The sequence below is a fragment of the Nerophis lumbriciformis genome, linkage group LG03 (assembly GCF_033978685.3).
Source record: "Nerophis lumbriciformis linkage group LG03, RoL_Nlum_v2.1, whole genome shotgun sequence".
Taxonomy (NCBI): domain Eukaryota; kingdom Metazoa; phylum Chordata; class Actinopteri; order Syngnathiformes; family Syngnathidae; genus Nerophis; species Nerophis lumbriciformis.
This window is the reverse complement of record NC_084550.2, coordinates 57,185,933-57,211,991: the sequence shown is the minus strand read 5'-3', so window position 1 is coordinate 57,211,991 and position 26,059 is coordinate 57,185,933. Positions and strand designations below refer to the sequence as shown.

Here is a 26,059-nt window from a genome sequence, read left to right as displayed (position 1 = left end):
TGTGATGCAACGCGTCCTCCGCACGTGATTACTCACGCACAGGCCCAGCAGTGACGTGTCGGCCCTCCGGCGATGGGATGACTTCAAAGGCGTGTCCCCAATGTTGCCGATGTTTTGTTTTCAATAATTAACCTGGATGCACTGCATCATATTTTCATGCCGCGCAAGTGGAATGTTCCGTGGGGTGTGGCGTGAAGGCGGGAGGCGTGCAAACAAAACTGTACTCACACAAAGCATGTCTCCACTAATGGAAGGTGAGACCTCAGACACAACTTCTTTTGCCTTCTCTCAAATCCTGCATCCTTAACCCTCCGATTTCTCCGAGCAGAATTCAGCATGCACAAAGTCAACTTGGAAATTTCGGAGAACCTGGAGCGACATCGGACCGCCGGCTTCAGCGGCTCCAAAACTCTGGTGGTCCGAAGAGGAGACCCCTTCAAAGTCAGCCTGCCGCTGAGGACGCGACCTTATAACCCCAGCACAGACACTCTCTGGGTCAAAGTCCTGCTAGGTAAGCTCTTATTTTAGAATGTTTGATTTGAAAAAAAAAATAGGAAAAAAGATTACATTTCTGCACTTGACCAATTATTGTTTACAAGCTTGCAATTTTAACATAGCGGTTGTTTACGTGTTGACATTCATAATATACAATAGTGGTGGTTTTACAGCACAACAAAACGCAACAAAGTTAGAAACTAAACATTAAAGGTAACTGGAAAATATATATTTTATCACACTAGCACTGAGCCGATACTGATACCAATCTTGGTATCCATACTATCGATATATGAGTCACCCCTTATGTACGACACCATCTTTTTTTTTAATGGTGTGAGCAAGAGTCCAAATGTATGTACTCATTAGTTGCAATTGTATCCAAGGATTGTGTAATAATGTACAATAAATATAAAATAGTGTCAAATAAAAAATATTAAAAAACAAAATCAGTATATTGTAATACAGGGACATGGGGGAAAAAATTGTTTTATTTTTATTTTTTGTTTTTTTAGACATGTAAAAAAAAAAAAGTATAATTGTTTTTTTGTTTTTTTTTAGACATGTATCTCATGTCTAAAAAAAAAAATATATATATATATATATATATATATATACTTTAAAAAAAAAAGTGTTATAACTTTATAAAAAGTTTTTCGTGCGCACGAGATACATGTCTAAAAAAAATAAAAAAATAAATACAATTATAAAAATGTTTTTTCCCCCCATGTTCCTTTAGGGGCTCTGTATTATAACATACATTTACAGTATAAAATATCTGCTATAAAATAGAAACTATTTCAAAATTTTAAGTTAAAATGAAAAATACATACATTTGAGTCAATATATTATAACATACTTGTATCAAATATTTTTTTAATGACATATATTTAAAGCAAAATATGAAACGTTGAATCAGTATGTTATAACACATAAAATATTTATTAATTTTATTAAAATATATTATAAAATGGAAATATTTGGAAAATAATACATTTAAAAATTTTAAACTAAATTTAATCAACAAAAAATAATTTTGAAAGTAGAAAATGCGTAGTTGTTGAAACTTTCCAAAACTTTCTTACAAAGTGTTCTTTTGACCAACTAACAGATCTTCACATCAATTGCTTCTCCCCACAGGCCGCCTCTACGTGGTCATGCCTGTCACTTCATCCACAAAGTTCTCTTTGTGCCGTTGGGGGGCCTTTATGGACCCTAACAGCCTGAACCCCAACAACCTCACAATATTTATTTCGGCCCCCGCCTCGGCCTCGGTGGGCCAATACAGATTTAAGCTGTGGGTGTTCGCCAAAGGCAAGACCACGGTTTGTGCTGTGGGCAAATTCATCCTGCTCTGCAACCCCTGGTGTCAAGGTGAGTCAGGGAATCCCTCAACTTCATGTTTTTGCCACTTTTTTTAATGTTACATTTTTATTTTTTTCACAGATTTGCACCTTTCTTGTCCAAGTTATCAATTTAGTAGTGTTTGCATACACAAACTGATTAAATGATTATATTGATACATTTGAATAGATATAGTAGACACGGTATATATAATGTGTTAACCAAAATAAATATAATAAAGTACAGTTAATTGAAATAACTTCATTTACACACTACACAGAGGGTCGAATATGAACACAGAACCTTGACTTTAATCATATTGTATAATTGTATCCAACCTACTTGACAGTTTAACAGGATAAACCTTGTCAAATGATATTAAAGCGTGTGTTAATCACCAAAAAATATTATCAAGGCTTTGATCAGGTTGATTACAAAAATAGATACCAATCAAATATAGTGCAAAAAAAAAAAAAAAAGACGTACATACAATTATGCAGTGCTAAGATGAATATTTTCTAGCTAAATTAGTACGGTAATAATAATAAATATTTCTTAAATAAACATTCAGTGAAATTAAAGTAAAAATGAACATACAGCTTAAGTCATAATTTTTGCGCTTAAAAACTTATTTTGTTTGTTTGATATTGTCATTACAGTAACAGATATTTTGCGGTTAAGAAACACTGATGTACATTATATTGTCGTAATTAACGGAGTAAGTAGTAGTAGATTTTTCATATTTTTTAAATGTATTTATTTGATAATTAGTTTATTCAATAATTTAATCTAATTTAGTAGTTAAATTTTTTTTTAATGTGTTTTTTAAATTGATTTTATTTATATTATTTCAGTGTTTAATCTATATTTAAATAGTTTTTACTGAAATATCTTATTTTTTCCTTTTCTTTTCTTTTTTAAATGTTAATATTGTTGGTATTTTTTTTAATTATAGTGTACAACTGCTGTAGTGTATATATTAGGAAACCTGTTTTGCTGACCTCTTGGCCAGGTCACTCCTGTGAAAGAGATTTGAATCTCAATGAGTATTTTAACTGGTTAAATAAAGGAAAATAAAATGAAATAAAAATTTAAAACTCAAATAGTAAAACCTCTAGTCCATGTAATCTTCGTGAAAGCAAATAATGCATGAGGTTAAGGGAAAATGTAACGAAAAGTGATAAGAATATACTCCAAAAGATGTACATACAATTATGCAGTGCAAGATAAATAATTTCTCGCTAAATTAGTAATAATAATAAATATTTCTTAAATAAACATTCAGTGAAATTAAAGTGAAAATGAACATACAGCTTAAGTCGTAATTTTTGCGCTTAAAAACGTATTTTGTTTCTTTGATATTGTCATTATAGTAACAGATATTTTGTGGTTAAGAAACACTGATATACATTATATTGTCCTAATTAACTGAGTAAGTAGTAGTAGATTTTTTTATATATTTTAAATGTATTTATTTCATAATTTATTTATTCAATAATTTAATTTAATTTAGGATTAAAACATTTTTTGTGTTTTTTAAATGTATTTTATTTATATTATTTTAGGGTTTAATCTGTTTTTAAATAGTTTTTACTGAAGCATTTTATTTTTTACTTCGTTTGTTTTTTTTATGTTAATGTTGTAAGTATTTTTTTTAATTAGTTTTTAATTATAGTGTGCAACTGCTGTTGTATATATTAGGAACCCTGTTTTGCTGCCCTTTTGGCCAGGTCACTCCTGCGAAAGAGATTTAAATCTCAATGAGTATTCTAACTGGTTAAATAAAGGAAAATGAAATGAAATAAAAATTAAAAAACTCAAAAGGTGAAACCTCAAGTCCATGTGATCCTCGTAAAAGCAAATAATGCATGAGAATAAGGGAAAATGTAATGAAAAGTGATTATTAAGAATACAGTGATCCTTATAGGGGTTGTAAGAACAGCACTACACGTGTAAATATGAAAATAGCGCTGTCAAATAATACATTTTTAAATCAGGTTACCGGTAATCACACTTTTGAATTTGGATTAATCATGATTAATCACAGGTTAATACTCTCATTTTTGCACGGACATATGCATTGACCGTACAGGTAACCGTCCATGGTTAAGCTAAAAGAGCAGTGAAAATAAATTCTCTCTTGCTTTTTTGTGATTAATTACATGACTTAACTTGTTATTGTTGACATGCCCAAACCAAAGTTTTGTTTTAATGTCATACAGCGGATTCAGTCTACATTCCCTTTGAGGACCAGAGAGAGGAATACATTCACAATGACTCTTGTTTGCTTTTCATGGGGACGGCTAAGAACATCGTGTCCAGACCGTGGTGCTTAGACCAGGTAAGAAGTCAAAAACCGAGTAACACCAAGGGGTTAGGCACTTGCAGGCGGCTCCTTGCACTTCCAGTATTCCCTAAATGTTCTCTCCCTTTGTAAAAGTTCGAGCCCTACGTTCTGGAGGCGTGTCTCAACCTGCTGAATGTCAGCCCTCATCACCAACACAATAGAAGGAAGGACTACCTGAACAGGAAGGACCCAGTCTACATCAGCCGGGTGGTGTCTGCCATGGTGAGAAACGAACGATACATCACGCTTTGACTCATTAAGACATACACACACACACACACACACACACACACACACACACACACACACACACACACACACACACACACACACACATTCTTGTATTTCTTACTTTCTTGAGACCTCCATAAAATGCCTCTCTCTTTAGAACCACCCTTTCTAGATATATAACATTTACAAAATTAATAATATATACAAACTATGCAAATATAAAAAAGGTAAGCTTTTAGTTAAGTTTTAATTTTTTGTTTCTAATTGATTTTTAATAATTTCATCATTTACGGTATTTCAAGTTATTACAATATGTCTCTATATACATATTTATTAGATTTTTTTGAATTAATTTTGGCCAAAGGGGGCGCATTTCATTTTCTTACACACACCTGTTATTACATATGTTGGCCAGAGGGGGAGCACTTCACTTGGGGGCGGTATAGCCCGGTTGGTAGAGTGGCCGTGCCAGCAACTTGAGGGTTCCAGGTTCGATCCCAGCTTCTGCCATCCTCGTCACTGCCGTTGTGTCCTTGGGCAAGACACTTTACCCACCTGCTCCCAGTGCCACCCACACTGGTTTAAATGTAACTTAGATATTGGGTTTCACTATGTAAAGCGCTTTGAGTCACTAGAGAAAAGCGCTATATAAATATAATTCACTTCACTTCCAATTTTTACACACACTTGTTATTTCAAATGTTGACCAGAGGGGGAGCACTTTTAAAACCGACACACAGTCAATTTGAAAAATCCCTCCTTTTTGGGACCACCCTAATTTTGATAGATTTCACCACCAGGGGTGCAAATGAGATCTCTATTTTTTTTGTTTTTTTGTAATGTTCTCAAGGCCGATGACAAACGAGTCACGGACCACAGTGGGCCCCTGTGCCGCACTTTGGGCAACCCAGCTGTAGAAGCTAACTGTTAATGGCCACTATAGTCTTAGTACCGTAGTGTATTTGTTCATTCTATGGTCACATATGGGACGCTTGTTGTCTTACGCCAGCACCGGAAGTCGTAAAATCAGCTGTTCGCCTGGCGGGTTTTTTCGGGGATGAATAGGGAAAGTCCTTCTTTAGCTGCCGTCTTGTTTTATCATATATTGCTGCCTTTGCACCTTTCAATGTTTACTTTTGTATGCACATTAAATCAACCAAAAAAATCCTGACTTTGGAGCAATGTTCACGGACTCTAGTATTTGGCTCTCTATCAGATGCAATGGTTTTCCGTATTGGGACCATGATTTCGGTCCAAACTTGTTCATCGGTCCTCATATGGAAGGTACTTTTCCTTGTTAATGTCTCAAGAAGGGTAGAAATACAAGAACACACACCGACACAGGCACACACTCACGCTGGCGTCACTGCCGCCCATAAATCACCAACAATGTCTCGGCAGAAACCTGGCAAGCAAAACCGTTTTTAAACTGTCAGAAAATTAACAACTGTTGGTTACTGACGCAAACTAGGCAGCCATTTATTTTGCTCCCCTGTGCTGTGCACATTGAAATATAGACTTGTGATTCATTTAGGGCTGTGAATCTTTGTGCACCACACGATTCGATTCAAAACGATTATTCTCAATTCAAACTCAGTACTTTTTCCAATAACATTGGGTGCCAGTTCTATGATTAACTACATTCCTCCATAAGATATATAAATAGCTCTGATACATTTTTATATTACTTAAAAGAAAACTGGTTTTGTTTAGTAAAATGTGTGTATATATATATATATATATATATATATATATATATATATATATATATATATATATATATATATATATATATATATACATATATATGTATTTTATTATAAAATCCCCCGAAGAGCAGGGAAACCTGCAAAATAATAGCTATAATTAATAGCCTCTGTGTTTTTTCCTGAACTAACGTATATTCCGCTCTACCCTGGTATTGAGCACTGTATAACGTATAATGCACAGAAAACTCGACTATACATTTTGTGGGGGGGCGTGGCCTGCGGACCTGCAGTGAAGCGGGGTGGGTCAGGATCGGCTTCGAGATTAGTGACAGGTGCTTAGATGACACAGCTGTGAGTGTTTGTCTGATCACCTGTCGCTCTGTTAAAGGCAGCAGTCGGGAAGGAGAGGGGTGGTTGATGGCGGAGAACGAGCGAGAGACTTTAACATGGCTGAAAAGCACAACTCATTGAAAAATAAATCATTGTTCACAAAGATGAACACGGCTGTCATGTCCGTCATTGGCGGTCCAGAGAACCCGGAGGAGCAAGACCTCCACACATATATATATATATATATATATATATATATATATATATATATATATATATATATATATATATATATAAAAAAGTTAAAGTGCCAATGATTGTCACACACACACTAGGTGTTGCGAAATTATTCTCTGCATTTGACACATCACCCTTGATCACCTCCTGGGAGGTGAGGGGAGCAGTGGTCTGCAGCGGTGGCCGCGCCCGGGAATAATTTTTGGTGATTTAACCCCCAATTCCAACCCTAATGGTCACATTTTTATCGTCTTTGATATATATATATATATATATAGCTATAAATATATTTTAATCATTGTTTGATTGTTTTAATTAACTAAGAATCCTTCCAAATAGGAATTCTGATTAATTCAAAAATCTAGGTAAGAGGGTTCTATATTACATATGGATATGTAAAGTGAGGTGCAACAGCTTGAGAAAAATAAAACATAGTTGGAATCATCCTAAGACAATTTAACTGTGTTGAAGGCAACACTGATAGTTTTGAAATAAGTGACAACAACTGGAATAAATGAGATCCAGAAAACCAGGTTATGTGTTACAGACAATGTTGGGAGGCTCGGCAGCTTGACAACAAAAAAATAGACATGCTAAGCTAAATTAAACTGTTAACCACCAAATAGACATGTTTGGGGGAAACCCCCCACAAAAATTGGATAATACCTTAAAAAGTTACAAGTTAAAGTACCACTGATAGTCACACACACACTAGGTGTGATGAAATTACCCTCTGCATTTGACCCATCCCCTTGTTCCACTGCCTGGGAGGTGAGGGGAGCAGTGAGCAGCAGCAGTGGCCGCACTCGGGAATCATTTAGGTGATTTAACCCCTAATTTCAACCTTTGATGCTGAGTGCCAAGCAGGGAGGTAATGGGTCCCATTTTTATAGTCTTTGGTATGACTCGGCCGGGGTTTGAACTCACGAGGCAGACCTACCGATCTCAGGGCGGACACTCTAACCACAAGGCCACTGAGCAGAAGATTTGCGTGTATTAAAACACGTGTAAACTTGATAACACACTCAAGGCTAATCTACTAAAATCACAAATATTTTGAAAGGTATCAGATATGGCGAAATGAATTGGTTTTAGCAAGGGGGACAGAGCTTTCCAGAAAATCAGGTTACATGTGCAGCTTTTGAAGCCATTTCTACTGTGAGAGCTCTTTGTCTCAAGTTCCAAGGTCTAGTAGATTTTGGTCTCGGATTGATTGTGCTTGTTACACAGATCAACTGTGAGGACGACCGCGGAGTGCTGAAAGGCAATTGGTCAGAGGACTTCGACGACGGAGTCCATCCATCCAAGTGGACCGGGAGCAGCGACATCTTGAGCCGTTGGGCCAAGTCGGGTTACCACCCGATCAAGTACGGCCAGTGTTGGGTGTACGCTGCCGTCATGTGCACGGGTGATTACAACGTTTATGATGTGCCCTGTCGGACAAAGATTGACGCCTTCCCGCCTCCACTTTACCGGTGTTGCAATCGTATCTTTCAGTCATGCGAGTCCTTGGCATTCCTTGTCGCGTCGTCACCAATTTCAACTCGGCTCACGACACCAACGGCAACCTGGTCATCGAGGAATTCTACAGCGAAACAGGCCAGAAGCTGAAGAGCACCAAAGACTCCATATGGTCAGTAAGGGACTCACGGGAAGGAACCAGTAACCTCTTTTATACGAGATACTGCAACTGGTTAGGGTTAGATTCATGTTTAGGATCTTAAAGTCAGGGTCTGGGATTACAATTAAGCTAAAGTTATTCTTAGGATTCTTAGGATAGGGCTAGGGTTTAAGATTAGGGGGTAGGGTTAAGGTTTGTGTTGGGTTTAGGGTTTGAGTTTAGACTAATTGGTAAAAGGTATGTTTTATGTTATGTTCTATCAGGGTCAGGCCAGGACTCTGTGCAGAACAGTCAAGTTCATCCACACCAGACTCTGTCATCCATGTATTTATGGACCTTGTTTTGTGCACTGGTGCACAGTCATGTTGGAAGAGGAAGGGGCCCCCTCCAAATTGTTCCCACAATGTTGGGAGCATGGAATTGTCCAAAATGTTTTGGTATCCTAGAGCATTCAAAGTTCCTTTCACTGGAACTAAGGGGCCAAGCCCAACTCCTGGAGCAGACCCCTTCCTCTTCCAACATGATTGTGCACCAGTGCACAAAGCAAGGTCCATAAAGACATGGATGACAGAGTCTGGCGTGGATGAACTTGACTGGCCTGCACAGAGTCCTGACATGAAACCGATAGAATACCTTTGGGATGAATTAGAACGGAGGCTGAGAGCCAGGCCTTCTCCACCAACATCAGTGTGTGACCTCACCAATGCGCTTTTGGAAGAATGGTAAAATATTCCTATAAATACACTCCGCAACCTTGTGGACAGCCTTCCCAGAAGAGTTGAAGCTGTAATAGCTGCAAAAGGTGGACCGACATCATATTGAACCCTATGGGTTAGGAATGGGATGGCACTTCAAGTTCATATGTGAGTCAAGGCAGGTGGCCACATACTTTTGGCAATATAGTGTATGTACAAAATAAACCACATGAGGAAAATGATCTAAATACATAAATAACATCCTGTAATTTGATTTTAATATAATTTTTTTTATCTTGATGGATGGAAAATTAACACCAATGAGTTGACCAATGAACATTGTCACTTAATTTATTCAGAAAATATAAATAACGGCAAATACAGATAGAATACTACTAAGTGCAATATGTACCGGTAAGTGTTAGAAAAACAACAGCATTATGATTTGTACAATTTCAGAATGTGAAAACAATCTGAAGTTGTCTTTATTTTTAAGTTATCGTGCCGTGATTTTACCAGTCCGGCCCACTTGGGAGTAGATTTTTCTCCATGTGGCCCCCATTTAAAATGAGTTTGACACCCCTGGATTAGACTTAAAAAAAACACAGCCTCTTTAAAGACCAAATAATTCCTTTATTCTAACCCCTGTAATCAACTGTTTAAACAACTTAGATAACATTTTCTGGGGAAAATATTAGGGAATTTGTACCTAAAAGCAGATAACCGTTGTTTCATCACTTATTATTTATTGACATCCTAAAACAGGAACTTCCACGTGTGGGTGGAGTGTTGGATGACCCGAAAAGATTTGGAAGGTGACATGGACGGCTGGCAGGTTTTAGATCCAACCCCCCAGAAGAGAAGCGGAGGTCTGTCTCGTCTCTTCGCGTCTTTTATTCCCAACAGAACGTCTCTCTAAAATATTGCTTCTTATCAGGAGTGTTCTGTTGCGGTCCCGCTCCCGCCAAGGCCATCAGGGAGCGACGCGTCGACCTCTTCTACGACATCCCCTTTGTGTACGCTGAGGTGAACGCCGACGTCCACACGTTGGTGGTGAGCCAGGGTCGCGTCGTGAGCCGCAGCGTGGACACGGACAGAGTGGGACCTCTAATCTGCACTAAAGCGGTGGGCTTACCCAGGATGCAGAACGTCACCGGAGACTACAAACACATCAAAAGTATGAGATATGGCTTTAAACCAGTGTTTTTCAACCACTGTGCCGTGAGATCCAGTCTGGTGTGCTGTGGGAGATTATCTAATTCCACCTATTTGGGTTAAAAATATTTTTTGCAAACCAGTAATTATAGTCTGCAACTGATGTGTTGTTGTTTAGTGTCGGTGCTGTCTAGAGCTCGGCAGAGTAACCGTGTAATACTCTTCCATATCAGTAGGTGGCAGCCGGTAGCTAATTGCTTTGTAGATGTCGGAAACAGCGGGAGGCAGCGTGCCGGTAAAAAGGTGTCTAATGCTTAACCCAAAAATAAGCCCGGCCGACCTGTCTGACAAGCCCGTAAATGTGTTGGTCATGTATGATGTCTTTTTGTTATTTTTGTTCGTGACGTGTAATGTCTATTGTTTAAATGTACGGCAGTGAAAATGAATTTCTCCAACGGGGACCAATAAATCTAAATCTAGATCTAATCTAAAATAAACAAAAGGTGAGTGCCCCTAAGAAAAGGCAATGAAGCTTAGGAAAGGCTATGGAAAACGAAACTAAAACTGAACTGGCTACAAAGTAAAGAAAAACAGAATGCTGGACGACAGCAAAGACTTACTGTGGAACAAAGATGGCGTCCACAATGTCCATCCGAACATGACATGACAATCAACAATGTCCCCACAAAGGATAAAAACTAGAGATGACAGATAATATCGGCCTGCCGATATTATTGGACAATAAATGCGTTAAAATGTAATATCGGAAATTATCGGTATCGTTTTTTTAATTATCTGTATCGTTTTTTAAATTTTTTTATTAAATCAACATAAAAAACGCAAGATACACTTACAATTAGTGCACCAGCCCAAAAAACCTCCCTCCCCCATTTACACTCATTCACACAAAAGGGTTGTTTCTTTCTGTTATTAATATTCTGGTTCCTACATTATATATCAATATATATCAATACAGTCTGCAAGGGATACAGTCCGTAAGCACACATGATTGTGCGTGCTGCTGGTCCACTAATAGTACTAACCTTTAACAGTTAATTTTACTCATTTTCATTAATTACTAGTTTCTATGTACTGTAACTGTTTTTATATTGTTTTACTTTCTTTTTTATTCAAGAAAATGTTTGTAATTTATTTATCTTATTTTATTTTATTAATTTTTAAAAAAAGGACCTTATCTTCACCATACCTGGTTGTCCAAATTAGGCATAATAATGTGTTAATTCCACGACTGTATATATCGGTATCGGTTGAAATCGGTATCGGTAATTAAGAGTTGGACAATATCGGATATCGGCAAAAAGCCATTATCGGACATCCCTAATAAAAACAACTGAAATATTCTTGATTTTTATTTATTTATTTATTTTTTTCTTTTACTGTGAAACAGAAACAATCTTTTTACCTGCCATTGACTATGGAGATGTGTTGTACATGAATGCTACTGTTGGTTGTCTCCACAAGCTGGATAGTGTGTACCACGGGGCACTGAGATTCATCACCAACTGCGCTCCCCTTACTCACCATTGTGTTATACTCAAAGGTTAACTGGACGTCTTTATGTGCTCGACGCCTCAATCATTGGTATGTGTTCATCTACAAAACCATTCTGGGTATCACTCCGTCTTATCTGTCTTGTCTTTTAACAAAGAAACAAGGAAGTCACAATTCTGCAATTTGTCGTCCCCAAAGTAAGAACTGAACTGGGCAAGAAAGCATTTAGGTTTTCAGCACCGAAAAGTAGATGCGGGAAATATCGCTCAAAGGAAGACATGAAACTGCTACAGGAAAATACCAAAATAAGAGAAAAAGCCACCAAAATAGGAGCGCAAGACAAGAACTAAAACACTACACACAGGAAAACAGCAAAAAACTCAAAATAAGTCAGAGGTCATGTGAGAGTTCGTGACAGTACACCTACTTTGAGACAAGAGCTACATTGATGCATACTTGGTTATGTTATAAAGTCATATCCAACAATTGCGACAACGACTTTCTACTGTCAACTGAGTTTAGTTTTTTAATGATTTCTGCTGGTGGTGGCTCAAAAAAGGTTGAAAAACACTGCTTTAAACAGCTGTTTGCTTTCACGTCGTAAACACGTCTTTGTCTTCTATAACAGGCCTGACGTCAACGATGTCGTCAAACCGTTCCTCCTTGTCCGAGAACTCCACGCTAAGAAGAGGCACAAGTGAGAACCGTCAGCCCGAAGTCGTCACCTGCTCAAAACCTCCGAGCTCACCAGACGATCTCTCTGCTCTCCACAGAGAGGTTGGCCGCGCTTCTGACGCTGGATAAGACCCCCGTGGCCGGGACGTCCATCCTCTTCACTTTGAAAGTTGTCAACAGGCAGAGCGTGGCGAAGATGATGAAGGTCCACCTCAACGCTCAGACCAAAGAGTACAACCACAGCCCCTCGGAGACCTTCTGGGAGGCTCACAAGGTCATAGAGTTGGCACCTTTGGAAGGTAAGCCAATGTAATGACTGATTATTACATGCCTGGCTCAGACGGTAGAGCGTCCGTCCAGAAACTTGAGGGTTCTTGGTGCAAATCTAGCTTCCGCCAGCCTAGCGACTGCTTCTACTTTGGGCAAGCAATATTAAGAGTATTTGAAAGTTCAGCTCCTACTGTTGTATATTTGATGCTCGTGTATTGGGTGATGAGCCAAGGAGACGCCAAGAGGAATCGTCGAACAAAAAGCTTTATTTGTTTCAGCGAGCCTCGACTAGAACTGCAGCTCTAGGAGAAGAAGTGTGCTAAATCTCTTCATTCTGCATTCCTGTTGGAACACTTGTTTATATACCATTTCTAATAGTCTCCTTGTGGGTCTAATCTTGATGCCGGACCGTCTGGCCTGTCTATCTTTCCTTGTCATTATTCCTATGATTAGTTTAAGTCTGCTGACCTCCGAACCCTATCCTCTGTCCCTATCTGTGGACCTTCTACCAGGTGTTGCTAATGTCTTTAATCTTCCTCCTGACACCGACATTTTTATGGGATTCCCAATCTCCTGTGGACACTTTCTTCAGTGCCGGTTATGGACCTTTGCACTTTGACCTTAGTAGAAGAATACTTATAAAGGATTACCGTATTTTTCGGACTATAAGTCGCAGTTTTTTTCATAGTTTGGCCGGGGGTGCGACTTATACTCAGGTGCGACTTATGTGTGAAATTATTAACACATTACCGTAAAATCAAATAATATTATTTAGATCATTCACGTAAGAGACTAGACTTATAATATTTAATCGGATTTAGCGATTAGGAGTGACACATTGTTTGGTAAACGTATAGCATGTTCTATATGTTATAGTTATTTGAATGACTCTTACCATAATATGTTACGTTAACATACCAGGCACGTTCTCAGTTGGTTATTTATGCCTCATATAACGTACACTTATTCAGCCTGTTGTTCACTATTCTTTATTTATTTTAAATTGCCTTTCAAATTGTTAGGACTTGGACTATGGCGTGGTTTGTTCTCCCGAGGTGCAAATGATTTGGACCAGATATGACGTGCAGGTGAATACATATTTAATTTTAACACTCAAAAAAAAGAATAAACAAAAGGCGCGCACAAGGGCGAAAGTACAAAACTTGACTATAAACACAAAACTTGCACAAAGGCAGAAACTATGAACAATGAAACAAAACTTGCAAACTATGGCATGAATAAAGAAAACTTACTTGGACGAGAAAACGGCATGAAAAAGAGCAGCAAGAGTCATAAGGGTGTGTGGAGAGTGTGAAGCAGAGTGACAGGAGTTTGATGTCGCCAGGCTGACTGCCTGGCAACTCCCGGGTTAAATAGTAGTGACATGATTAAAGACAGGTGCGTGAGTCGTGAGGGCAGGTGAAAACTAATGAGTTGCTATGGTGACAAACAAGAGTGCACAATGAGTCCAAACGTGGAACAGGTGAAACTAATGGGTAACCATGGAAACAAGACAAGGGAGTGAAAAGCAGGAACTAAAATGAGTCCAAAACCAAGCAGAACATAACCTAAACAAAACATGATCACACAGACATGACACAAATGTCTCTTCTTGGTGTTGGCTTTTATCAAATACATTTCCCCCAAAAAATGCCACTTATACTCCAGTGCGACTACTATGTTTTTTTCCTTCTTTATTATGCATTTTCCACCGGTGCGACTTATACTCCGGAGCGACTTATAGTCCGAAAAATACGGTATGTGGCGTAATACAAACACATGCTATTTCCAATCCTATAAGATAATTATGCATGATATAATTAACCACACTAACTTGTTAAGTCAAACATGCATAACTGTGGAGAGAGTGTTTTGTAGTTTTCCCATCATGCCTTGTAATGCATTTAAATGGGTGTAATTCTAATTTTTTTATGCTGATAGGATGTTTTTTAAAATATCCACACATTTCAGTGAGCAGGTTGTGTAACGTTAGACTTTTTGTGTTGGTTTAATCATTTTTTTCCCCGCGCCATGACTAGGTAAGGTTGTTTGGATTGGGTCTAAGAAGCGAATGCTTTTTATTTATAAGTGGTTGATTTATATAGGCTAATAAAGTAAAGTTTTGTACCTGACAAGTTTCATAAATATAAATCAACTACTTATAAATACACATTAGTAGGCTAAATGAACCTCTTCAACATAAGCAAATGCTTTGCACTCGTGCTCTCAATACAGCCCACTTCAATCTGTGTTACTCACGTTTGTCCACATGATTGCGACAAATTGACACCAATCAGGTTGCCAGATATTTAAGTTTGATATGAGGTGGCTACTTGTCCAGGGTGTACCCCGCCTTCTGCCCGAATGCAGCTGAGATAGGCTCCAGCACCCCCCGTGGCCCCGAACGGGACAAGCAGTAGAAAATGGATGGACGGATGGATGAAAACAGCCTGTCCGGCTAGATTGTTATTTGATTTAATTGAAGACGCCGGCCGCAGTTTGGACACTTCTGCTCCAGAGTGTAGGCGAGAGAAAAACGGGATCTCGATTCTTCCTTTTCTTTCGAGTCATCGATGCCCCTTATCCTATTTCAGGCATTTCCTGACAGTTTCGTGAACATATATCGTAAAATTTTTGAGTTACGTTGCTAACTAACTGACAGACAAACCCTGGCAATGACATAGCCTCCTAGCGGAGGTAATAATAAATATAATATAAAGAAAAATACGAAATAAGATGGAGAAACATACATACATACAAAGTTAGAGGAGCCACAGTAGTATGAGAAAAGTTCAACATTTGTATTACAGTAGATTCTGCTGTAATACAAATTAGGGATGTCCCGATCCAGGTTTTTGCACTTCCGATCCGATACCGATATTGTTTTTGCACTTCCGATCCGATACCGATACTGACCGATAATGGCCTATCCGAGCATGTATTAAAGTTTAAAGTTATTTAGCCTACTTAGTTATCAGAATCATGTTGAAAAGGGTTTTAGTACTCTTGATAACAACTAGCCAGCTGAATTAGGTGAGTTTGAATAATACACAATGGTTGGTAACAAGAAACTGACCTGTTTATTCAAGGATAAACACAAAATAGACAAAATTATACATGACAAACAGAAATGGCATCATTGAAACTAGGGCTGGGCGATATGGCCTTTTTTTAATATTGCGATATTTTAAGGCCATATTGCGATACACGATATATATCTCGATATTTTGCCTTAGCCTTGAATGAACACTTGATGCATATAATCACAGCAGTATGATGATTCTGTGTGTTTTGATTGATTGATTGAGACTTTTATTAGTAGGTTGCACAGTGAAGTACATATTCCGTACAATTGACCACTAAATGGTAACACCCCAATACGTTTTTCAACTTGTTTAAGTCGGGGTCCACTTAAATTGATTCATGATACAGATATGTACTATCAGATATATGCTATCATCATAATACAGTCATCACACAAGATAATCACATTGAATTATTTACATTATTTATAATCCAGGGTGTGGAGGGGGGCGCCGGATGTAAGTGTCAAAAAGACAGCCAAAAGAGTTTGATATGAGAATAAATCTAAAGTTAAAATATAGGGTAGAAATGCATCCATTTGCAGGAAATGTAGTCCACTGCTTCTTCATACTGCATTAATATATGCTACTTTTAAACTTTCATGCAGAGAAGGAAATCACAACTAAAAAAATCACTAATTTTTTCATACGTTGTTGATGTGGAAATTTTTGCCTCTGCATTTTGATGGTGTGGGCGTGTGGCACCGAACGGAGATAAGCGTCTCGACAGACGTTATAATATTTGAACAATGATGACGAAAACTGTTTTCTCTGTCGTGTCCGTGTGTCGAAAATTGTTATGCGCTTATTTTTTTATTTGATTTTGTGCGTGGCATATAATTGCTATGCGCAGAGGACGTTTAAACAGTGCGCAATTGCACAAGCGCGCACCTTAGAGAGAACGTTGGTCACACGGCTGCGCTAGCATCACAGCTAACGTTAGCCATGCTGCTACCTCTCTGCTCGGGGAGGACGTATACGTATGTGACGTATGACGTGACAGTATGTGACGTGTGTAAGAAGGTGCGCTTGCTGTCTGTGAGAAGCACAGACACAGAAAAGAGTGAGAAGAGCCTGTCGTGTAATGCCAGCAGCTAAAAGCAAGTGCGTTAGAATCCACAGACCTGTGAATGTGTTGAAAGTGTGCTGGAAAATGCAGAACGGAAATTATAGGGAGCAGCAGAAAAGTGGAATGTACTATTTAAATAGGTGCGTTGGAAAACACGGAGCAGATTTTTTTTTGTTAACTGGATCTGAATCGGCATTTTCCCATGCCTTGCCGATACGCATTTTTTTGGATCGGGACATCCCTAATACAAATGTTGAACTTCTACTGAGTAGAACCTCTTTAGCTGAACACATTTAATGTCCAATTTCTAATTTTGAGTGAAAGTGAAAATAATTGCTGTAGATCCATACTCATCACAATGAACTGTAATGGCAGTGTTTAAATGAACATTTATTGGAATGAAAGTAAAGTAAAACTGCTCAACCTTTTGAAGACGCCAGTTTTTTCTTCTGTAGTGTTTTAGTCAAATTTTCCAGCTAGGCCAGGGGTCGGCGACCCAAAACGTTGAAAGATACAAAAATATGTCTGGAGCCGCAAAAAATTATAAGCCGTATATAAGTGTTATAATGAAGGTAGCACATGACGTAAGTGTCTATTAGCTATATTAGCCTACTATCAAAATGTGTCGCAGGCTGAAGCAAATCTTCGTTGACAGAAATGTTGAAATGTAATATTTATTCTACACATTTTTACAACATTAGAAACCATTAGTAAATCAGAGGCTACTCAGAAGGTGAGATAACTCCTGGAAATTACTGGCTTTTAATGGCCAAAGGTACAGATGTGTGTGTCCAAGTTAAAGGAAATGGCAGGCTGTCTTCTTCTAATATATTACAATCTTTGGCAAGTTAGGTAATGTTTGCTGTGGTCTGGAACAACATGGCACACAAACAACTATCAAAAATGCAACCAATATTACATACAGATAATGTGTCATGAGACATGCAAAACTAAATTATATACCAAGAGGATGAAAGTAAAGGATATTAAATGAGCTCAAATATACCTACAAATGAGGCATAATGATGCAATATGTACTTAGAGCTAGCCTAAGTAGCATGTTAGCATTGATTAGCTTGCAGTCATGCAGTGACCAAATATGCCCATACTTGCCAACTCTCCCGAATTTTCCGGGAGACTCCTGAAATTCAGCGCATCACCTGAAAACCTCCCGGGACAAATATTTTCCCGAAAATCTCCCGATTTTCAGCCGGAGCTGGAGGCCACGCCCCCTCCAGCTCCATGCGGACCTGAGTGAGGACAGCCTTTTTTCACGACGGGAGGACAACAGGGTGACAAGAACTAAATCATCCAGACTAGAGATAAATTGTATTATTATGTTTATCTTACCTAAAAATAAATATATTTATTAATTTAAAAAAAAAAAATAAAAAAAAAATGTTTTATTATATGTTTTTATTATTTTATATGTTATTATTTATGTTTTATTATATCTCCTCTCTGAGCTGCCACCTTAACGTGGTAGAGGAGTTTGCGTGTCCCAATGATCCTAGGAGCTATGTTGTCCGGGGGCTTCTATGCCCCCTGGTAGGGTCTCCCAAGGCAAACTGGTCCTAGGTGAGGGATCAGACAAAGAGCAGCTCGAAGACCTCTATGAAGAACACGAACAAGGAACCCAGATTTCCCTCGCCCGGACGCGGGTCACCGGGGCCCTCCTCTGGAGCCAGGCCCGGAGGTGTGGCACGATGGCGAGCGCCTGGTGGCCGGGCCTGTCCCCATGGGGCCCGGCCGGGCACAGCCCGAAGAGGCAACGTGGGTCCCCCCTCCAATGGGCTCACCACCCATAGCAGGGGTCATAGAGGTCGGGTGCGATGTGAGCTGGGCGGAAGCCGAAGGCAGGGCACTTGGCGGTCCGATCCTCGGCTACAGAAGCTAGCTCTTGGGACGTGGAACGTCACCTCGCTGGGGGGGAAGGAGCCTGAGCTAGTGCGTGAGGTGGAGAAGTTCCGGCTGGATATAGTCGGACTCACTTCGACGCACAGCAAGGGCTCTGGAACCAGTTCTCTTGACAGGGGCTGGACTCTCTTCCACTCTGGCGTTGCCAGCAATGAGAGGCGACGGGCTGGGGTGGCAATTCTTGTTTCCCCTCGGCTCAAAGCCTGCACGTTGGAGTTCAACCCGGTGGACGAGAGGGTAGCCTCCCTCCGCCTTCGGGTGGGGGGACGGGTCCTGACTGTTGTTTGCGCTTACGCGCCCAACGGCAGTTCAGATTACCCACCCTTTTTGGATTCACTCGAGGGAGTACTGGAGAGTGCTCCCCCGGGTGATTCCCTCGTTCTACTGGGGGACTTCAACGCTCATGTTGGCAACGACAGTGAAACCTGGAGAGGCGTGATTGGGAAGAATGGCCGCCCGGATCTGAACCCGAGTGGTGTTTTGTTATTGGACTTTTGTGCTCGTCACGGATTGTCAATAACAAACACCATGTTCAAACATAAGGGTGTCCATATGTGCACTTGGCACCAGGACACCCTAGGCCGCAGTTCCATGATCGACTTTGTAGTTGTGTCATCGGATTTGCGGCCTCATGTTTTGGACACTCGGGTGAAGAGAGGGGCGGAGCTTTCTACCGATCAGCACCTGGTGGTGAGTTGGCTGCGATGGTGGGGGAGGATGCCGGACAGACCTGGCAGGCCCAAACGCATTGTGAGGGTTTGCTGGGAACGTCTAGCAGAGTCTCCTGTCAGAGAGAGTTTCAATTCCCACCTCCGGAAGAACTTTGAACATGTCACGAGGGAGGCGCTGGACATTGAGTCCGAGTGGACGATGTTCCGTACCTCTGTTGTCGGGGCGGCCGATTGGAGCTGTGGCCGCAGGGTAGTTGGTGCCTGTCGTGGCGGTAATCCTAGAACCCGTTGGTGGACACCGGCGGTGAGGGATGCTGTCAAGCTGAAGAAGGAGTCCTATCGGGTTCTTTTGGCTCATGGGACTCCTGACGCAGCAGACAGGTACCGACAGGCCAAGCGGTGTGCGGCTTCAGCGGTCGCGGAGGCAAAAACTCGGACATGGGAGGAGTTCGGTGAGGCCATGGAAAAAGACTTCCGGACGGCTTCGAAGCAATTCTGGACCACCATCCGCCGCCTCAGGAAGGGGAAGCAGTGCAGTGTCAACACCGTGTATGGTGGGGATGGTGCTCTGTTGACCTCGACTGCGGATGTTGTGGATCGGTGGAGAGAATACTTCGAAGACCTCCTCAATCCTACCAGCACGTCTTCCTATGAGGAAGCAGGGCCTGGGGAATCTGTGGTGGGCTCTCCTATTTCTGGGGCTGAGGTTGCCGAGGTAGTTAAAAAGCTCCTCGGTGGCAAGGCCCCGGGGGTGGATGAGATCCGCCCGGAGTTCCTTAAGGCTCTGGATGCTGTGGGGCTGTCTTGGTTGACAAGACTCTGCAACATCGCGTGGACATCGGGGGCGGTACCTCTGGATTGGCAGACCGGGGTGGTGGTTCCTCTCTTTAAGAAGGGGAACCGGAGGGTGTGTTCCAACTATCGTGGGATCACACTCCTCAGCCTTCCCGGTAAGGTCTATTCAGGTGTACTGGAGAGGAGGCTACGCTGGATAGTCGAACCTCGGATTCAGGAGGAACAGTGTGGTTTTCGTCCTGGTCGTGGAACTGTGGACCAGCTCTATACTCTCGGCAGGGTCCTTGAGGGTGCATGGGAGTTTGCCCAACCAGTCTACATGTGCTTTGTGGACTTGGAGAAGGCATTCGACCGTGTACCCCGGGAAGTCCTGTGGGGAGTGCTCAGAGAGTATGGGGTAACGGACTGTCTTATTGTGGCGGTTCGCTCTCTGTATAATCGGTGTCAGAGCTTGGTCCGCATTGCCGGCAGTAAGTCGGACACGTTTCCAGTGAGGGTTGGACTCCGCCAGGGCTGCCCTTTGTCACCGATTCTGTTCATAACCTTTATGGACAGAATTTCTAGGCGCAGTCAGGGCGTTGAGGGTATCTGGTTTGGTGGCTGCAGGATTAGGTCTCTGCTTTTTGCAGATGATGTGGTCCTGATGGCTTCATCTGGCCAAGATCTTCAGCTCTCACTGGATCGGTTCGCAGCCGAGTGTGAAGCGACTGGGATGAGAATCAGCACCTCCAAATCCGAGTCCATGGTTCTCGCCCGGAAAAGGGTGGAGTGCCATCTCCGGGTTGGGGAGGAGATCTTGCCCCAAGTGGAGGAGTTCAAGTACCTCGGAGTCTTGTTCACGAGTGAGGGAAGAGTGGATCGTGAGATCGACAGGCGGATCGGTGCGGCATCTTCAGTAATGCGGACGCTGTATCGATCCGTTGTGGTGAAGAAGGAGCTGAGCCAGAAGGCAAAGCTCTCGATTTACCGGTCGATCTACGTTCCCATCCTCACCTATGGTCATGAGCTTTGGGTCATGACCGAAAGGACAAGATCACGGGTACAAGCGGCCGAAATGAGTTTCCTCCGCCGGGTGGCGGGGCTCTCCCTTAGAGATAGGGTGAGAAGCTCTGCCATCCGGGGGGAGCTCAAAGTAAAGCCGCTGCTCCTCCATATCGAGAGGAGCCAGATGAGGTGGTTCGGGCATCTGGTCAGGATGCCACCCGAACGCCTCCCTCGGGAGGTGTTTCGGGCACGTCCGACCGGTAGGAGGCCACGGGGAAGACCCAGGACACGTTGGGAAGACTATGTCTCCCGGCTGGCCTGGGAACGCCTCGGGATCCACCGGGAGGAGCTGGACGAAGTGGCTGGGGAGAGGGAAGTCTGGGCTTCCCTGCTTAGGCTGCTGCCCCCGCGACCCGACCTCGGATAAGCGGAAGAAGATGGATGGATGGATGGATTTTATTATATTTTGCTAAAAACATCAAAATGTATTGTATTTTTATTTGTATTTTTTCTGACTCCTTATTACATCCAGCCATAGAATTATACATTAAAATAAACATATTTGAAATAATTAATTTTAAATGATCATAATAATTCATTTAAAATGACCATATTTAATTATTAAAATAATTGCTTGTTTATCAACAACTTTAGCATTTTATTAAGCTCTCAGAAGCCAAGTTATGTTATATTCATGTTATATTTATGCAAGTTTGTATATACATATATATATATATATGTATCAAATACTTGACTTGGTGAATTCCAGCTGTCAATATACTCCTACCCTTTTAACCACGCCCCCAACCACACCTCGCCCCACCCCCGAACACGCCCCCCAACCCCCACCTCCCGAAATCGGAGGTCTCAAGGTTGGCAAGTATGTATGCCTGATTAGCACTCCAACAAGTCAATAACATCAACAAAGCTCACCTTTGTGCATTCACGCACAGCATAAAACTTTTGGTGGACAAAATGAGAGTGGAAGATATTGCATGTAAACGAACTGTTGCGTCACAGTCCACACTGTGGTGAGTTCAAGAACCGCCAAAATTATTAGAAAAAAAACGATGTTCACCAAATAGTCTCATCAGTGAAGCATACACACAGACATATTAAACAGAGGGCTTATTAAGAATTGGGAAGGTTTGTGGCATGATTGTCCTCAAACAAAAAACATGCTAAAACTAAAAAAGTGATTTCCTTTTTCCACTAAAGAGCCGCGGGTTGCTGACCCCCGAGTTACGTTGTTCATTTTTGTCTCTGATGGGACCCTTTTGCATCTACTCTGTTTGTGTGTGTGTCGTTTTAGTTAAGGTCCTGAAGCAGCAGATTCTCCCGTTCCAGTACGAGGACGTGGTGGCGGACAACCTGGTCAACCTGGCAGCAGTTTTGGAGGACATGGTCACTCAGGAGCGCGTGCTGGCCTTTGAGGAGTTCAACATCGCCAACCCACAGCTTGTCATCGAGGTACAACAACGGTTCATACATTTTCAAAATAATATGGCTTGGTTTTGATTGACATGAGGTATTAATTCAACAATATACTTATAATTGTGGTTTGCTGCACTGCGTTACACTAAGACCTGCTAATATCGATGAGATTTTGGTTACCTTATATTTACTGTATATATAATTTTGTTCATGATCAGGACAAAATATTAGAAACTCCTTGTTGCAATACTACAATCACAATAATACCATTTTTACAGTCTCAGCCAAAAAACATCTAATATAGATACCGTATTTTTCTGACTATAAGGCGCACTTAAAATCCTTTCATTTTCCCAAAACTTGACAGTGTGCGCCTTATAACCTGGTGCGCCTAATGTACGGAATCATTTTGGTTGTGCTTACCGACCTCGAAGCTATTTTATTTGGTACATGGTGAAACGATAAGTGTGACCAGTAGATGGCAGTCACACATAAGAGATAAGTGTAGACTGCAATATGACTCAAGTAAACAACACCAAAATTGTATATGTCCATCCATCCAACAAGCCGACAATATCGGAATATCGGATATCGGCAAAAAAGCCATTATCGGACATCTCTACTTGCAATTAGGGATGTCCGATAATGGCTTTTTTGCCGATATCCGATATTCCGATATTGTCCAACTCTTAATTACCGATTTCAATATCAACCGATACCGATATATACAGTCATGGAATTAACACATTATTATGCCTAATTTGGACAACCAGGTATGGTGAAGATAAGGTCCTTTTTAAAAAAATTAATAAAATAAAATAAGATAAATAAATTAAAAATGTTCTTGAATAAAAAAGAAAGTAAAACAATACAAAAACAGTTACATAGAAACTAGTAATTAATAAAAATTAGTCAAATTAACTGTTAAAAATTAGTACTATTAGTGGACCAGCAGCACGCACAATCATGTGTGCTTACGGACTGTATCCCTTGCAGACTGTATTGATATATATTGATATATAATGTAGGAACCAGAATATTAATAACAGAAAGAAACAACCCTTTTGTGTGAATGAGTGTGAATGGGGGAGGGAGGTTTTTTGGGTTGGTGCACTAATTGTAAGTGTATCTTGTGTTTTTTATGTTGATTTAATAAAAAACAAAAAATAAACAAAAAAACCTGATACCGATAATAAAAAAAACGATACCGATAATTTCCGATATTAAATTTTAAAGCATTTATCGGTCGATAATATCGGCAGGCCGATATTATCAGACATCTCTACTTGCAATGTATTGATTTCAACCCACATGTTTCAAGAGTGTTAATATCTTAAGTAAAGGCATCATTTTCGACGCAGCATTTTTTTGTTTTAAATCTAGCGCCCATTCTAAGGAGAATGATTAAATGATCTTTCAGATCGAAGGCGGAGAGACCGTGGCGATGAACAAAGAGCAAGCAGCCAGCGTAACGTTCACCAATCCCTTTTCTCACCCCGTAAGCGGCTTGCTGAGCGTGTCTGGCAGCAGCCTCATCAAAGGGCACGCCAACTTCAGGTAAACAAAAAAAGTTCTCATGGTTTTTATCTTGATTACGACGATTACAGTGAGAATCCGCCTGCTGAGACTTCAAGGAAGTGCAGCAACGCTTTCATTGTCATTCATCTGCTTATGAGGAAGACTTTACCTTATCTTTTTAGACACAAGGCCAGACTTTATTTTTTGTTTTTCTTGCTTTTTTTTTTTTTAAACGCTTCCTCCTCCTTGCAGGATGTTCTCGCTGCGTCCAGGAGGAAGTGGAAAGCAACGCATCGACTTCTTCCCCAGCATGAAAGGGACAAAGATGCTTCAGGCCTCCCTGACTCTCTCTAACAAGACTACCATCACGGGATTCAAGATGGTCACCGTCCGCCATGTTTAGAACTCTCTATTGCTGATTATCGCCTCTGAAAATGTGAAACTGACACCTTTTGTTTTGACTTTGCTATTGCCTTGAAGTGATTATTTATATCTTCAACTATTTATTGTGTTTTATAATAATAATTATGGGTTTTCAGACACTTTTTCCCTGCTCACTGAAGAAAAAAAATCTTGAAATATCAAAGTACATCTTTAAAAATGTATGTATAGAACATTTTTCACTCAAAATAACAGTCGTGGTCAAAAGTTTTCATACACTTGTAAAGAACATAATATCATGGCTGTCTTGAGTTTCCAATCATTTCTACAACTCTTATTTTTTTGTGATAGAGTGATTGGAGCACATACTTGTTGGTCACAAAAAAAATTCATGAAGTTTGGTTATTTTATTAATTTATTATGGGTCTACTGAAAATGTGAGCAAATCTGCTGGTTCAAAAGTATAGATACAGCAATGTTAACATTTTGTTACATGTCCCTTGGCAAGTTTCACTGCAATAAGGCGCTTTTGGTAGCCATCCACAAGCTTCTGGCAAGCTTTTGTTTCATTTTACATCACATGGACAAAGATAAGACCTTCTGGAGGAAGGTTCTGTGGTCAGATGAAACAAAAATTGAGCTGTTTGGCCTCAATACCCAGCCATAAGTGAGGCCTTTAATCCCAAGTACACCAGCCCTACCGTCAAGTATGGTGGTGGTAGTATTATGCTCTGGGCCTGTTTTGCTGCCAAAGTAACTGGTGCTTTACAGAGAGTAAATGGGACAATGAAAAAGGAGGATTACCTCCAAATTCTTCAGGACAACCTAAAATCATCAGCCCGGAGGTTGGGTCTTGGGCGCAGTTGGGTGTTCCAACAGGACAATGACCCCAAACACACGTCAAAAGTGGTAAAGGAATGGCTAAATCAGGCTAGAACGAAGGTTTTAGAATGGCCTTCCCAAAGTCCTGACTTAAAACGAGTGGACAATGCTGAAGAAACAAGTCCATGTCATAAAACCAACACATTTAGCTGAACTGCACCAATTTTGTCAAGAGGAGTGGTCAGAAATTCCACCAGAAGCTTGTGGATGGCTACCAAAAGCGCCTTACTGCAGTGAAACTTGCCAAGGGACATGTAAGCAAATATTAACATTGCTGTATGTATACTTTTGACCCAGCAGATTTGCTCACATTTTCAGTAGACCCATAATAAATTCATAAAAGAACCAAACTTCATGAATTTTTTTTATGACCAACAAGTATGTGCTCCAATCACTCTATCACAAAAAAATAAGAGTTGTAGAAATTATTGGAAACTCAAGGCAGCCATGACATTATGTTATGTATGTACACTTTTAACCACAACTGAATGTGTGTGTATATATATATATATATATATATATATATATATATATATATATATATATATATATATATATATATATATACCGTATATATATATATATATATATATATATATATATATATATATATATATATGTATATATATATGTATATATATATAAAACAGTGAGAAAAAAGTCAAGAAATTACTGTTAATATTTAAATAAATTTTAATCATATT

At 40.3% G+C, this 26,059-nt stretch overlaps 1 protein-coding gene across 1 annotated transcript; it reads left to right on the top strand.

The window, feature by feature from the left end:
* Window positions 1-332: 332 nt before the first annotated feature.
* Window positions 333-24,787, top strand: tgm5l (transglutaminase 5, like). The gene is made up of 13 exons (XM_061929535.2): window positions 333-511; window positions 1,636-1,869; window positions 4,062-4,180; window positions 4,280-4,408; window positions 7,924-8,101; window positions 8,191-8,326; window positions 9,775-9,878; window positions 9,947-10,186; window positions 12,305-12,373; window positions 12,450-12,650; window positions 22,453-22,610; window positions 23,995-24,131; window positions 24,345-24,787. Exons 1-13 carry the CDS (start codon window positions 337-339, stop codon window positions 24,493-24,495), a joined length of 2,031 nt encoding a protein of 676 aa, XP_061785519.2. The 5' UTR covers window positions 333-336; the 3' UTR covers window positions 24,496-24,787.
* Window positions 24,788-26,059: the final 1,272 nt, after the last annotated feature.